Below are 15,838 nucleotides of genomic sequence, written 5' to 3' on the forward strand. Positions count from 1 at the left end.
TTTTAATAATATATATTTTTTTATTTTTATATTTTAATCCCTAAATTAATGGTAACTTTTTTTTTAAAAAATAATAATTATAATAATTAAAAAAAAAAAACTATTCGCCTTCAGTCCTCCGAGCTCCTCCGACGAAGCGATTCCGCCACCTGCGGCTGTCGCCACACCATCACAATCTTCTTCTTCGTTCATCATCGTCTTCCTCTATCACTATAAAAGGATATCGACTGGTTGCCGACGGCGAGGACCCCCGCTATTCCGGTGGCGGTGAGGTCGACGGGCGGGAGGAAGGGGGAGCGGAAGGAGGAGTGAGGGAGAGAGGGAATAGTTATTTTAATTTTAATTTTTTTAATAAAAAATATTTAATATTAAGAATTGTTACTATTTTTATTTTAAAAATAGGTAGTGAAATTACATTCCAAACCTCAAAGAATGAAGAAGGGTAATTTAAAGAGGGCGTTAAAATCGTAATTTTACTTCTTTGAAAATTAAAGTCGCGAGGAAATTGGTGGTACTGTTCCCCGGCGAAGAATTAAACTAAGTCACAGCGTAACTCTTTCTCTCTCTTCGGCGCTCCCCTCTTGGTTTATCTCTCTAGCTTCTTCTATGGTGGGAACAAACCCTAATTCATTTCTCTTCCCTCCTTGGCGGGATAAAATTCTGAACTCAATCGACACACTTTGTATTTCATGAATCCTTTCATGGAATCGGAAAAGCTCTTAATTTCACGAGGAAACCCTAGAACTTTAGCATATTCATCCGACCGCCCACTCCCCACCACCACCGGTAGGGCTATGCCCAATGAGTTGCCTCAAAAGCCTTCCCCTTCAATAGCTCACCGGTTTAGAGCTCAGCTAAAGCAGCGGGATGACGAATTCAGGGTTTCCGGCCTTGATGTTGCGCCCCTTCCTACCACTGAGGATATCGTGCAGTTGTACGAGCTCATGTTGTCGGAGCTCACTTTTAATTCGAAGCCCATCATTACGGATCTTACTGTTCTTGCTGAAGAGCAGAGAGAACATGGGAAGGGCATTGCCGACTTAATTTGTTCGCGTATTCTAGAGGTTCGTTTCTGTAATTTTGTTTTCCTCTAATTTGAGTTGAGAAGACTCTTTCGAACGTTTCAATTTCTGGTAGTATATGAAGTAAGTGTATTCTAATACTTTCGAATAGACTGTTTTTTTCTCTCTTTTGGGGTTTATCTATCTATCGCGTCTTCCTTATTTTCGATTTGATGGGGATTTGGGCTATAGAATTTAGGCTTTTATCTTCTTTGAGGATTATATTTTTCGAGACCTTGCGAACGTTCCAGTTCATCATTTCAAATTTTCGTGCAGGTTCCGGTTGACCAAAAACTTCCTTCATTATATCTGTTGGACAGCATTGTTAAGAATGTTGGGCACGAATACATCAATTATTTCTCGTCTCGTTTACCTGAGGTATGAAACTTTGGTTTCTGGTCCACACTTTTGATTCTTATGTTTTCAATGATCATACCGCTATTAGTTTGAATTTTATGAGGTTCTCATCAATCCTTTGTTTTCGTTTTTGGTGCTAAGGTGTTTTGCGAGGCTTACAGGCAAGTTCATCCTAATTTGCACAATGCAATGCGTCACCTCTTTGGGACATGGTCAACTGTGTTTCCACCTTCCATCCTTCGGAAGATCGAGGCTCGACTTTCTCAGCTAACAACACAAGAGACCTCAGCTTTGACATCCTCGAGGGCTTCTGAATCTCCTCGGCCAACTCATGGCATTCATGTCAATCCAAAATACTTGCGTCAACTGGAACACTCAGTGGGGGATAAAGTGAGCATCTATCTCTTTTGCTACTTTTTTGGGTTTGCTTCATCTGCATGCTGTCACTTAGAATATTCAACATCCTGCATCCTTTTGTTGGCTGTTTGTCATCCCCCCTGCCTTCATTTAGTGAATGTGAACGAATACTTTTTTTTGTTTTTTTTGTTTGTTTTTAAATATATAAATTGGATTAGTCCATCCCAGCCGTCTATTATTTATGTTGGGGTTGGGTGTTGCATTTGGTTGAGATGTGGTCAACTTTCACATAATTTGTACTTCCAAATCTTCTATCTACAACAATTAGTTTTTAGGACTCCAACAAATGTGACTCCAAAGATGGAATAAGTCATTAGAGATTTCTTTTGGGAAGGCTCGATGGACAATGCTTATGTTTCTTTTTGGGGGTGAGGGAGTCATATTTGGAATTTATTCTATCAGTCATTTATTCAAAAATATTTGACTGTCTAGGCTAGCTTGTGCACATATGAATAAATTTGCTGGACAGTCGCCTGACCCTATTTTTATTTTTATTTTTATTTTTATTTCCAAAGAAACTCTTAGGATTTTAAATCTTTGGTAGGTGACTACTATGACTTGAATTTATTTCTTTAAGCTCATTTAGCTTTTCGCTAGTCCTAATGACTACTAAACCAACCCATTATGGATGAATTTGTAGAACATTTTCTAGGTACTTTCTTCCTACTCAACATCCCATAGGATTACACATTTTTAGGCAACACTTTTCATTCAAGCTGAGAGATGGTGTTTTGTGAGGTTTGTGGGTACACTAATTTCATATTTTGTGATTCTTTTGAAAGATTGTATGCTTTGGTTAATTCCATTGGGGATGTCAAAGATTTAGTAAGATATCTTGCATTCATGAAATGTTTCCTTTTGTATATCATTCAAGGGTGGGGAGTCAAGGAGTGGCCTCCCTTTCTTAAAAATTTGATAATGTTATCCTTCGATCATCTCAAGACACAAGACTGTGGAAGCTCAATCACTTGTTAGCTTTTTTTTTTTCGTGCAGCAGGAGAGAATATTATTCTTCAAGATTGTGGTATGTAAATATGAGATGTAAAGTTCCCAATGAGTGTATGATCTTCCTCTGGTCAATTATTCTGTAAGGGATTAATACTAATGATGGTATATAGAGAAGTCATCCAAATTGTCCTCTCACGCATGCTTGGTGCTTTCTGTGCTAGTAAATAGAGGAATTGCTAAGCATTTGTCTTGCAAGTAGAGTACAAATGATATTGTATAGAGACAACTTTCAAATTGTCCTCTCAGGCCTAGTTGATGCTTTCTGTGCCAGCAAATATAGGAGCTGCTGTGAACTTATCTTTGAACTGTGTTTTCTCTTGGTCTCCTACTCTCTTTGGGATATTCTCTCCAATTTCTCTCCTGCTGAATAGCACCAAGGAGTTTATTTAATTGATGGTGTGCAGCTTTCCCTTCAAAAAAGAAAGGGAAGGTTTCATGGCCTTGAAGTACTATTGCTTCTTCTTCTTCTTCTTCTTGAAGATTTGGCTGAAGAGGAACCTTAAAGTTCCAACGACAAAGAAATTCCTAAAGAAAAATTATGAGATTCTATTGTCTTTGTTTTTTCTAGTTGGGATTTACTATTTGAATTATTATGTTATTTCCTATTTAAGTGATTATAGCCTAAGAAGCACAAACATAGATCGAATACGAGACACAAATACAATGGGACATGCAGGCATATCAATTTCAACTAGGATACGGATACATTGAGGATGCAATATATATATATTTGGAGTGGAGTTGGTTTGTGAATCGCAGATATGAAAATGAAGGAAATAGTCAGGGTTTTTAATTTTTTAATTGTATTTGCTTTTTTTCTTTTATTTAAATAGTTGGGTGGAATGAGCATGTATTAGGGGCTGTTTGCTGAGCACAAATTAATTGTGGGCTTCTAAATTAGGCTAGGCTGTGGGCTGAGCAAATTAAAGGAAAAAAAATGGTTCAGCATGTGCCCCTATACGTATCTTGGGGACATGTGTATCCAAAAAATTTAAAAAGGGAAACAGATTCATGTATCAGACATGTTTCCAAAGCATATCCGGTTGAATCCGTGCTCGACATAGATTCTCTACCACAAATGAAGTAACTGTGCTTCATAGTTTATAGCTAATAAGAGAGCTCTTTTATAATTCCTTGGCTTATTTTGGGTGTTTGCCTCTTGTATATTTATTTACCATCAAAATTTGTTTTATGCTGGAAAAAGGAGGATAGATCCATGTTCTTCAAACTGTTCGGGATTTTGTGTAGAGTTGATCATGTTCAAATATGAAATTCATATTTTATACATTTGTTGTGCGTCATCTTATATATCTTTAAATGTGTGTGAAATACACAAACACACACCCACACCTCCCAACATGATTCCCTGACTTTAATTTAATGCTAGTAGGATAGTTAATTTTCTGTTTTCTTTTGAATATCTTGCATTCATGGTGAATAAATAACGTACAAATATGTAACTAGCTTTTAGCTCTGCAGCATATCCCAGATGCAAGAGGGGCCTCAACTCTAAAAGTTCATGATAAAAAACTTGCTCCCGGATATGAAGAGTATGACTATGATCATGCAGATGGTCTTGAACATGGTGGATCTCAAGCGTTTAATTCAATGGGAAGCATGAGCCATGATTCTTTTTCTCTTGGAACAAATAAAGCAAATATAAAGCTAGCAAAATCGTCTTTGTCTTCAAGGATTGGACACAATAGACCTCTACAATCAGTTGGTGATGAACTTGAAGCGGTTAGAGCCTCACCATCGCAGAATGTATATGATTATGAAGGTTTTAGAATGATTAATAGGAATGAGGATACTAATAAATGGAGGAGAAAACAATATCCTGACGATAATCTTAATGGACTTGAAAGTACTTCATTTAATATTAGAAATGGATGTGCACTTGAGGGACCAAGAGCTTTAATTGAAGCATATGGAAGCGATAAAGGAAAAGGTTATTTAAATGACAATCCACCACAGGCTGAACATTTTTCTATGAATGGTATAGACAACAAGATGACTCCAGTAACGTGGCAGAACACTGAAGAAGAAGAGTTTGATTGGGAAGATATGAGCCCCACATTAGCTGACAGAGGCAGAAGTAATGATATGTTTAAGCCACCTGTCCCGCCTTCAAGATTTAGGACAAGATTGGGATTTGACAGATCAAATGCTATGTCTATAGAGCCTGGAATGAGAAGCAATTCGTCTCATCAGGTTCAGCTATCTTCTTCTATTCATTCTTCTATAGTTACTGAATTTGTTTGATCTCTCATCTCATTCTCGTCATTATTATCATTTGCTTCTGGCATTCTTTGCTTGGTCTTTATCCAATGTTATTGTAAAGTATCTCTGTTCATGATATGTTTTTTGTCACCAAGGATTACACGCTTACACTACAGTTTGAATTTTTTTTGCGACTCTGGACTTCTTAAGTTTCAGATCAAAGGAATTAGTAATTAGTGTAATTCATGTTCTCAATTGCTCATGATTTCACTTATTCTATAACATTGGATTCCTATCATACACTTATAGACTAAACCTGTTAGATTCCCACAGTGTAAAAGTTTTGTAATTGGTGATATACCACCTTTTCTTTCCCTAGTTTTTTCTGTTTTGAATCACTGAGACACTTATTGGGAGAGGTGTAAGACCCATATCTGTGTTCTGATTCGAGAGCATGCTTTTGGTAATTATTTTCTTCAATAAATTATAGGTATAGTTCTGTTGAGGAGTATGTAGTAGGAACTGTGCATTCCGCAAGTTAACTATTGTATGGGTTTTTCCTATCATCAGGATGCTTGGAGTATGCACGGTCACCTTTCTCAGACATCCCAGAACCTCATGAGCACTAAAGGAACGGGAGGAAATTTCCAGATACCTTTATTGGGGAGAGGCATAGCTTCATCTGGAGGTGAGAAGATGTCTCCTTTTGTTGACAAGCTTCCGACCAATGATGCTTTACATAGGTCTACCGTTGCTTCAAGATTGGGTTCTTCTGCTCTTGACTCTAGCATGGAGTCACAATCAGTTGTACAGTCTATGGGCCAAAGGCATCCTGTGAATCTTCCGGACTCTTGCCCACCCTCTAGGCCCCCTTTTCATGTGCCAGGACACAATAAGAGTCAGTTTGAGTCTTTAAATGGTAGCAATGCTTTCATCAATCGTGCAAATAGGTCTTTTTTGCCTGAGCAGCAGATGAATAACGTGAGAAATAAGGAGCTAAGTCATACAACTAAGTCCCCACAAGTTGGTAATCAACATGGTGGGCGTATTCTTTTGACTCAGGGAAATCAATTGCAGACCATCCCTTTAAAACCACAATTTCTACCATCTCAGGACATGCATGATAGTTTTAGTGCATCAGCAGTACCTCCAGTGTTACCACATTTAATGGCTCCATCTTTGAGTCAAGGATACAGTTCTCAAGGACTTCGCCCTGGTATTAGTGAGTGTTTGTCAAGTTCTGTCCCTATTGGGCAATGGAACTTGCCTGTTCATAATAGCCCCAGTAATCCATTGCATTTACAAGGGCCGCTGCCACCCCTTCCAGCTGGGCCTCATCCTACTATCTCTCAAAAGGCAGGATCCCTTGTTCCTGGCCAGCAACCTGGAACTGCATTTTCTGGCCTGATAAGTTCTCTCATGGCCCAGGGTTTGATCTCATTGAACAATAAAGCTCCTGTACAGGTATATATCTGAGTAGTATCCCTCTTAATAGCTTAGTTTGGGCATTAAATTTTTTTATACTGTTATATATTATCCACTGAGAAAGTTAAATGTTTAGGATTCTGTTGGGGTAGAATTCAATCCAGATATACTCAAGGTGCGACATGATTCTGCAATAACTGCTCTATATGCTGATCTTCCTAGACAATGCATGACCTGTGGTCTTCGATTCAAGACCCAGGAAGAGCATAGTAATCATATGGATTGGCATGTCACTAGAAATCGTATGTCAAAAAGTAGGAAACAAAAGCCTTCTCGAAAGTGGTTTGTAAGTACAAGCATGTGGCTTAGCGGTGCAGAGGCTTTAGGAACAGAGGCAGTTCCAGGATTTTTGCCTGCGGAGGTCATTGTAGAGAAAAAGGATGATGAAGAACTGGCTGTGCCCGCTGATGAGGATCAGAAAACGTGTGCATTATGTGGAGAACCTTTTGATGATTTTTACAGTGATGAAACAGAGGAGTGGATGTATAGGGGTGCTGTCTACATGAATGCACCTGATGGACAAACAGCCGGCATGGATAGATCTCAGTTAGGGCCCATAGTGCATGCTAAATGCAGGACCGAATCTAATGTGGTTCCCTCAGAAAGTTTTGACCAAGATGAACAAAGGGTATGCTTATATCTTTTCTGTTTTTTTCCCTTAGATCCATGTCATCTGTCTTTCCTTGTGTTTCATTCTCTAGAAATAATGTAATTATGAGATAGCTAAGAAAAGATAGGACTTCATAAAAAAATGTTAAATCATTGATCAACCCAAAAGCTTAAGCTGATGGGTTACGGTAAGTTAATATTTTAACAGAAATCTACAGTTATTTTTGGTGGCTCGTTGATGTATACCAGGTGCTTTGTTAGCTGCAAGAATTTATTAGCTTTTTTAAAACTCACACCGTTAACTTTTGACCGCAGGGAGTTAGTGAAGAAGGTAGTCAAAGAAAACGATTGCGGAGCTAGCCTAGATGGATGTCTATACTCTCGCTGTAGCTTATACAAGTTTTTCCAAATGATCGCTTGTTCTCACAGTAGTATAGCTAGAATGACTTGGCTTATGCTTGAATCATTGTATATTTTTAAAATGGAAAATTTCATGCGCAATATGTATATTGCAATCTAAAAGAGGCCAACCTTCATCTTCTTTGCTGTGGAATTTCCTTAAAAGTCTTAGATCTAAATCCTCATCTTTAAAGGGTTAGTATTGTACGTTCGAATTGAATGCTTTAGTTCGGCAACATCTTGTACGTTTTCCCCATTGAATGGATTCGTGAATCACGGCCATTAAAACTTGTGATTCTTCATGTAGATCAATAATTTGAGTGGGAGTCCTACCTGCCCATTACATCTATGCTATGCTGTGTTTGACTTGACATCTGCAGGGCGTTGAATGGAGCTGTAGTTGCGGCTATCAGATCTTGCTCGATGTTTATTTCCATTCAAATGGAAGCCAAGATACTCGCTATGGACCATGGACCACTCTTGTTTCTGGTTTTACTTCTTTTTAAAGTTTTTTTTTTGGGGGATGAGGGTTCAAACTGTTATGAAGTTTGATTCAGAGTTTGTACTTCGACAATTCTTGAACAATACAGTATGTTGAACTGTCTTGAGTTACCAATATTCCGAGTACTTTGTTTTGTTTGGCGACTATCGATTCAGTTAAACTTCTGTTTTGTCATTGCGTTCTTTTATGCTGAAGATCTCATAGGATGACTCGTTTTAGATATACTCGTTTTGAGCTTTCATATGTAAATCAATTGAACTCAGAGATCGAAACCAAGCTTGGAAGTTAACCTTTAATGCAATAATATAACCATAATTTCTATATCAATCAAGTTTCTTCAGCTTTTTCTCCAAGAACAACCCTCAATTGTTCATTAAATTAACAAAAGAAATCCTCCCATTAGAACTACAAAACCTTGGAAACAAAAACGTTTAATTTATTACTAAACATTTTGGCACTTGAAGTCAATGTCCGAACCCATTACCATGACAAGCCTGCAAACACAAGGCAAGGATAACACAAGGTTCGTTTTTGACTCCTTCCCTTTTCTTTTTCATCATAAAACTCTTAACCTTTCAAACTTTTTTTCTTCTGTCCTCTTTGAAAAAAAAGGTTGTCTCTGTTAATTCATGGATGCTCACACATGACCGCAGCTCTAATCCGCTCGACCGTGCACTTGATGAGGCTGTTCACCGTCGCCACCGACCCTAGAGACAGTTTGGCCGTTGGCACTGAATCCACCAATATCTGAAATGCAACTGTCAATAAGGAGCCACCGGACCCGAACTCCAGAATTCCCGCTGGCGCATCGGGGCCGCTAGGTCCATCAGGCAGTATGGCGAATCCAGACGGCAACAGAGCAACGTAATCAGGGTCTCCGCCGCTCAACACCATGTTCATAGCGACGGTGTCGACTGGTGCATAGGTTATGTAGCAACCACTGATGTCGCTGCAACTCTCTTGTAGTATCAGCATGTTGCTCTGGCTTGAATTTGTACTCTGTTATGCGTTTAAACACGTTTAGTTCTTGATAATATTTAAATGAAATTGACGAAGAACAACAACAACATCAACAACAACCACAAATTTCCCACTTACGTTAACACGAAGCAACGACACACAGTTCCCCGGGTTGCGATCATTGCCAATGCGAGCCATTTCCTGGACCAACCCACCATTTGAAAGAACATCCCACTAGGAAAAAAGAACACCCTTTTAGATAATCATTGTTCGAAACTGAAATAATAAATAGTTTATCCAACGGAGCCTTACTTGACTGCGAGTGTTTTGATCTCGAAGAAAATGGAAGACCCTATTAGGGGGAATTGGAATCCAGAATGAAGTTGCTGCATTTAGAACAATTCCGGGAGGTCGCCCGGGGTCGTCGAGGCTCTTTCTTGCCATGACTCGAACATGGTCGGAATCAATTGTGGATAATGTTGTCCAATTGTGTGCAGAAGCAGCTCCAACGCCACTGCAGAAGCTCCTGACCATTCTCTCTGCTAGCTTCATTACGCTCCTCCTCCCCTCTTGCCCGGTTACCACTTTTAACAAAATTATTAGTAAATTAGATCACTTCCCAAATAATTTAACAAAGTATATGATGTTGGGTTCATTTACCGCATATGTCCACTGCAGGAATATTGGCAGCAGAGGAGTTGGTCAGGCGTTGGCACTGTCGATCAAGCGTAGCCACCCATCGTTTGGCGCCGAAGGCAAGCCCACAAGTGACCACTCGTTTGTACAAATTGTGTACCGCTCGATCATCCACTTCAACATGTTCCACCCACATAATCTGATCAAATTATCGGTTTTCGCGTTAATGAATCAAATAGTTATCAAACAAAGCTTAAATTCAGCTTAATTCAAAGAACTAAAACGGACCTTTGAGTAACCATTGGGAAGTTCTTGGATTAAGCAACCCGACGGTCTTCTTCGAGTCCTTGACGTTGGAGTAGGACGTAAATAGTCTAGCGAGACATCGACCACAGCCCAACTCCGATCTGTCTGCTGCTTACAATATCTCACAAAGTAATTTTCTCGAGTCGGAACTAAAGGAGATGGAACTTGAAACTCCGCCGTCATCTTCACAAATAACAATTTACATGTCAAAATTAGAAAGTCAAATGATCAAACTTGTAATTTAATCTTTAAAAAAGGGTGAGAACATACGACGTGGAGAGCTCCATTATAGTTGCCACCGACTCCCGTTGACAAAACTTCGAGGGTCAACGCTCTCGAAACAATCCCGCAAAATATGTTTGACCACTGATTCTGAAATATACATCACGACGTTAAAAAATTGAATTTTATGTCTAATAAGTGAAATAAAGAGTAAAAAGGTGAAAGTACTCACGACGTCCATGAGAATGTCGACAAGTTTTAAAGGATTGAAAGCCACAATGGAAGTTTCTCTTGAAGCTTCAAAGCTGAGCCCCAGAATTCTTGGGCCAATTCCTGTAGAGTAAGTCCTGAGGTACTCATCTTCATTAAGCATTTCCATGGAGTTTTCCCCAGGAACCCACAAGGGTTCACCTGCGTGAGCCATTCTGCAAAGTTCTTCCATGGCTGAAACAGCAAGCTCAACGATCACTGGCTTATCAATTTCAGTAGTGACAGACTTCAACATGTCTCCAACTCCATAAATTTCCCCTAAGAACTCTGCTTGGGGCGGCTGCAATGCTCTGCCAACCCCAAGATCAAGGGCGCAGGGCGGGATGCGAGAATGGGAAGCCCATGGCTTCCCAGCAAACTTGCTAGCAACTGAGTTTAATCTCTCAATCTGTTTGGTAAAACAACATTAAACAATAAAATTGAGTATTAAAAGGTGGCGAGGATTGTTGGGAGGGAGTCCTATACTGATTAAGTAAAGGAATGATCATGAGTTTATAAGAACTTATGCTCAAAATGGACAATATCATACAATTGTGGAGAGTCGTAATTCCTAACATGGTATCAGATCTATGTCCTCAATAGAATCTTCAAACGTCGAACAAAGAAGTTGTGAGCCTCGAAGGTGTAGTCACAAGTGACTCAAGTGTCAAACAAAGGGGTGTACTTTGTTCAAAGACTCCAAAGAATGAGTTGAGCCTCGATTAATGGGAGGTTGTTCGAGGGCTCCACAGGCTTTAAGGGAGGCTCTATAATGTACTCCGTTCGAGAGGAGAATTGTTGAGAGGGAGTCTCTCATTAGGTAATTTAGGGAACAATCATGTCGAAGCTTTTTTAGAAGCCCAAAGTAAAGCTAAGAGCTTATGCTGAAAGTGGACAATATCATACAATTCTTAACCGTAGCTAGATTACCTCGTCTCTTAGCTGCGCATTGTCGATCCTCAAATGTTGGTCATCAAAGGACATCTCGCCAAGAGCCGCAGGGCCGCCACAATTGGGGCAGCTGGTGTTGCTTAGAGCTTCTTTGTACCGCATGTTCTCTGCTCGTAGTTTCTCGTTTTGAGCCTTCAAGATTGCGTTCTCATGGCGTTCATGTTGAGCCTTAATTAGTGCCGCACAGATTGATTAAACCATTAAAATTTGGACGGATAATGATGATTGCAATGATGATTATAAAGATGATTAAAATGAATACAGAGAAGAATGAGACCTTGAGTTGGGTACGCTTGTTTTGAAACCAGAACTTGACTTGGAGGGGATCCAGCCCTAGCTCACGGCTCAGCTCTTTTCTTTGCTTGTCATCTGGGTGAGGACATTCCTTAAAGAACCTGTAACGTTCCACATTCAATTATCTTCAAATTAATTCATTTTTAACCTATGATTCATAATTCATAATGTTCTTCTTTTTATTGCATGCGATTAAATAATTTATTAAAAAGTTTTTTTTTTTTTTTTTTTTTTTTTTTTTTTTTGAGATAGGTCCCATTTTGATAACCATTTCATTTCTATTCTTCTATTTTACAAAATTAAATTTATAAATATTACTTCTATTTATAAGTTTTTTTTAGCAATTTTTTCCTATTTTTAAACAATTTTCATAAATCAAACCCAAAATTTAAAATTTAAAGAAAATAGTTTGATATATATATACATATTTAAACCAGGTAAACACTCACCACAGTAATAAAAAAATAAAAAGTAAAAAATAAATTTTAATTTTGTGTTTTAGGACAATTTTAAAAAGATATTAATCTTAGATGTATAATATTATCACTTTGAGCATAAGCTCTCATGTTTTTACTGTCTCATGGCCTTACTATCTTACTGCCAGCAATGTAGATAGTATTACTAAATTATAAATTCATGGTCATTTCTTAAATTAGCTGATGTGGACTTTCATCGGACCATTAATTTATTTTTGAAATTATTAAACCTTTTTTAATGCATAACATTGTATTAAAGAAGCAGGTAATGAGAAGATAATGAAAGCAATGAAGCAATTAAAAAGAGTGTAAAGAAGAAGATGATTACGCTTCCATTTCCTGGATTTGAAGCTGAGTATGGCGATGGTAACGCTTCCTCTTATTAGTGTGATTGTGAAGAAATGGGTCCTCTCCCATGGCGGCGTCCTTCACCGATCTGCTGCTGCTCTCCAACTGATCATCTTCCCCAAACTTCTCCAGCTCTGTTTCGAAGTTTTTCTGGGTCATCTCCAGAAGAACAACATCCTCCTCATCATGATGGTCTTCATAATCATGCCCTCCCAACATCTCTTACGATCTCTTGATCTTCAAACCCCCCTTTATAACAATTACAACTTGTTATTGCACACAGATGATGCACCCACAAATGGGTTCTTTTATTAATTACGCGTTCATACTCATACCACTACGTTTCATTTTTACAACCCTCTCCACAAATGTATGATATTGTCCACTTTACACATAAGCGGACTCTCCACAATGATATGATATTGTCCACTTTAAGCATAAGCCGACTCTCCACAATGGTATGATATTGTCTACTTTAAGCATAAGTTCTCGTGACTTTGCTTTTAGAGCTCTCATGGCTTTGTTTTGGGCTTCCCAAAAGGCCTCAAACCAATGGAGTTAGTATTCTTTAATTATAAACTCATGATCATTCCCTAAATTAGACGATGTGGGACTTTCATCATCCAACCGTTGGACAAAGAGTAATCTTAGAGTTTATTTATAAGTAGGGTTAGGAATAACGACCCTCCATGATGATATGATATTGTTTACTTTGAGTGTAAACTCTCGTGGCTTTGATTTTAGTTTTTAACATTTCTTACTTATAAACTCATTATCAATCCCTTGACGAGAACGTGGGACTCCCTCCCAACAATTCTCAACAAGGAATACTATCATCTCTATTGGTACGAGTCCTCTATAGAAATCAAAAGCAAAACCAGTTTACACTCAAAAGGAAAAGCCTTTTTCCTCCTTGTCCCTGTCTATCCTAGCAACATTTTCTATTTATTTTTGCAGGGGACGGAGAATGGAATCCTTATCCTCGACCCCATTTAACTATCCGGGAAAAATCTCTCTCAATTTCGTTCTCCGTTCTCTATTTAAATGAGAAATCCAGACACCAATAAAAAAAAATTATTTATTCGGGAGAGTTGGGCTTGTTTGTTGTAAAATTATAAACTAAAAAAAAATATATATAGTATTTAAAGAAGAGATAGTTAAAGATTATAGGAGAAGTCGAAGGAAATAGTGTTTTACATACACAAATGATGATGTGACTGAGAATGTTTGCTTAATTCACCACGTAATATGGAAATAACAAGACACATATGGTAAGCTGTAATAGAAGAGATATAAGTATAAGAAGAATAATCACCTGGTCGAACGATGATGAAGAGAGACGTGTGGAGGTTAGAATCGGTTGAGATGCATTGGGGTGAGCGAGTGAGCGAGGTGTGAAGGTTAAGTGTGTTGAAGCCCAAAGCAAAGCAAAGAAGACCCTCTTCTCTTCTGTTCTGTGGAGTTGTGGGGGAAAATGAGAGAGAGAGAGAAGGGCAGAGTCAGGTTTTTGATGATTGAATTTGGGTTTTATAAATAATGGTAAGAAGGTTCAGAAGTGGGTGTAAGCAGTAATGGCCAAAATGGACTAAATATGGAGAGATGAAACAGTTGGGAAGCCATCAACACACTAAATATCAACGTGGAATAAGAGATGAAACCGCTGCTTTTCCATTCATTTCTCGATGGTCCCGACGTTCTCCTACAACATCTATATTTTCACTAAGTATTCACCTAACATAAAATTGTTTCACGTACCCAAACCGACTTCTAAAACTCGTTTTAGGCATATCCTCCTCTCTAACCCACAACTGATCGTATTTGGACCTTAACTCAATCTTGTAGAATACCGACCCACCTTATAATTGATCAAACAAATCGTCTATTCTTAAAACGGGATACTATTTTTTTTTTATACAGTGGCCTTATTTAGTTTTCGATAGTCAATGCATAACTTCATGGTATTATTCTTCTTTTTCCACAAAAAGAACGAGTGCCTCAAGGCGAAACACTTGGATGTATAAATCTCTTGTCCAAGAGTTACTCAATCGGCCGAGGTCATTCAGTAAATTCCTATCAGTAACCTACAAAAAAAAAAAAAGGTGTACTTGTTTGTTTATGTACTAACGTTCAATATTTTTAAGGTTTTTTTAGTCATCGAGATGAGGTCACTGTTCATTTATATGTTTCTCGTTTACTCGGATGTCATAGTAATACATATTTGACCGAGGTGGTAAAAATAATAATTTAAAACATGAAAGTAACTTTTTTTTTAAAAAAAAAAATTAACTAATTAACATATTTATATTAGATAATTAATTAATTATAAGAGATTAACTAAAAATATTTCTCTCTATTTAGTTAATCATTGCTCTAATTGAGATTAACGGGTAGGGTTAAATAATTTTTGACATCTAGTTGAACTGAATAGGAGGGTTCAAAAAACCTGATCAGCTCAAACCAACCCAACTGGTACACCTTAGGTTGGGTTATAAACTAAAATTAGGTTCATTATTTAACGAGAGTTGTTTGGGTTGAAACGATTTCCAATCTGAACAATTGGGTTAAGTCTAAAAAAGGTCCCAACCCACGAACATTCCTAGAACTGAACTACAAAAAAATGGATACAGCCCGAGTTGCACACAATAATACTCTTAATAAATGCCCGAAAATAATTTAAAACACTCACGTGGCCATAATTGATGTCGAATAGAATAGAATGATATAAGGTACTTTTTATCCATTGCAACAAGGCACTCTTAATGGGTATTTAATGTTGGAACAAAAAATGATAATAATATATATATATAACATTCTATTTATTAAGTGGAAAAAAAAAATGAATAATTCAAATAGTGAATGTTGAGGGAGCAGTGTTACATATAATGTGAACCAACAATAATTTTCATTTATTACAAAGTTTTAAATAAAATGAATTATGCCCTGCAAATATTTTCCTTATAGTTTTGGTTTTATATTAATGAACTTAATTTCTACTCGCGTTGGGTGCAGCCGAGCTTTAAAGTGGGTTGTCCTGCAACACCCCAGCACCCTAATTAAGACACACCTGCTTAGCTCAATGCCCACTATGGTTTGTTTACTGGTATGATCAGCATCCATTAATGCCACCAAAACCTTACATAATTGCTAAAACAAATATGAAACACTTAGATCACCTAAGTAATGGTTGATTAAATGAAGTTATAAGCTATGAAATAGTGATTTAGTTTGGTATCAATTGGTGCATTGATGTGAGTTCTTTATTTGGAAAGGGTTATTCAATTCGCTTCTAACTTTAACACCGTGTCCCCCTCGTTATTAACTCTCAGCAACTCATGGAC

General features: G+C 37.9%; 2 protein-coding genes across 4 annotated transcripts; one reads left to right on the forward strand and one right to left on the reverse strand.

Annotated features, from left to right (window-relative positions):
- The first annotated feature begins 513 nt into the window (after positions 1 to 513).
- Positions 514 to 8,192, forward strand: PCFS4 (PCF11P-similar protein 4). 3 transcript variants are annotated; one of them, XM_087120588.1, is made up of 7 exons: positions 514 to 1,064; positions 1,338 to 1,439; positions 1,560 to 1,808; positions 4,308 to 5,054; positions 5,634 to 6,527; positions 6,625 to 7,176; positions 7,937 to 8,192. In XM_087120588.1, the coding sequence occupies exons 1-7, from the start codon at positions 690 to 692 to the stop codon at positions 8,060 to 8,062; spliced, it is 3,045 nt and encodes a 1,014-aa protein (XP_086976714.1). In that variant the 5' UTR covers positions 514 to 689; the 3' UTR covers positions 8,063 to 8,192. The 3 variants fall into 3 exon arrangements, with proteins under 3 accessions (XP_086976714.1, XP_086976715.1, XP_023519452.2); XM_087120589.1 differs by having other exon boundaries at positions 4,323 to 5,054; XM_023663684.2 differs by lacking the exon at positions 7,937 to 8,192 and adding an exon at positions 7,473 to 7,846 and having other exon boundaries at positions 515 to 1,064.
- Positions 8,193 to 8,349: 157 nt separating this feature from the next.
- Positions 8,350 to 13,884, reverse strand: LOC111783291 (homeobox-leucine zipper protein MERISTEM L1). Its single transcript, XM_023664213.2, has 11 exons — positions 13,816 to 13,884; positions 12,481 to 12,749; positions 11,660 to 11,777; positions 11,362 to 11,550; positions 10,415 to 10,840; positions 10,231 to 10,332; positions 9,943 to 10,143; positions 9,679 to 9,853; positions 9,331 to 9,602; positions 9,157 to 9,252; positions 8,350 to 9,057 (listed from the first exon to the last, which is right to left on the reverse strand). Exons 2-11 carry the CDS (start codon positions 12,717 to 12,719, stop codon positions 8,686 to 8,688), a joined length of 2,190 nt encoding a protein of 729 aa, XP_023519981.2. The 5' UTR covers positions 12,720 to 12,749; positions 13,816 to 13,884; the 3' UTR covers positions 8,350 to 8,685.
- Positions 13,885 to 15,838: the final 1,954 nt, after the last annotated feature.

This window comes from Cucurbita pepo, chromosome 20, assembly GCF_057944985.1.
Source record: "Cucurbita pepo subsp. pepo isolate OVF chromosome 20, ASM5794498v1, whole genome shotgun sequence".
Lineage (NCBI taxonomy): Eukaryota > Viridiplantae > Streptophyta > Magnoliopsida > Cucurbitales > Cucurbitaceae > Cucurbita > Cucurbita pepo.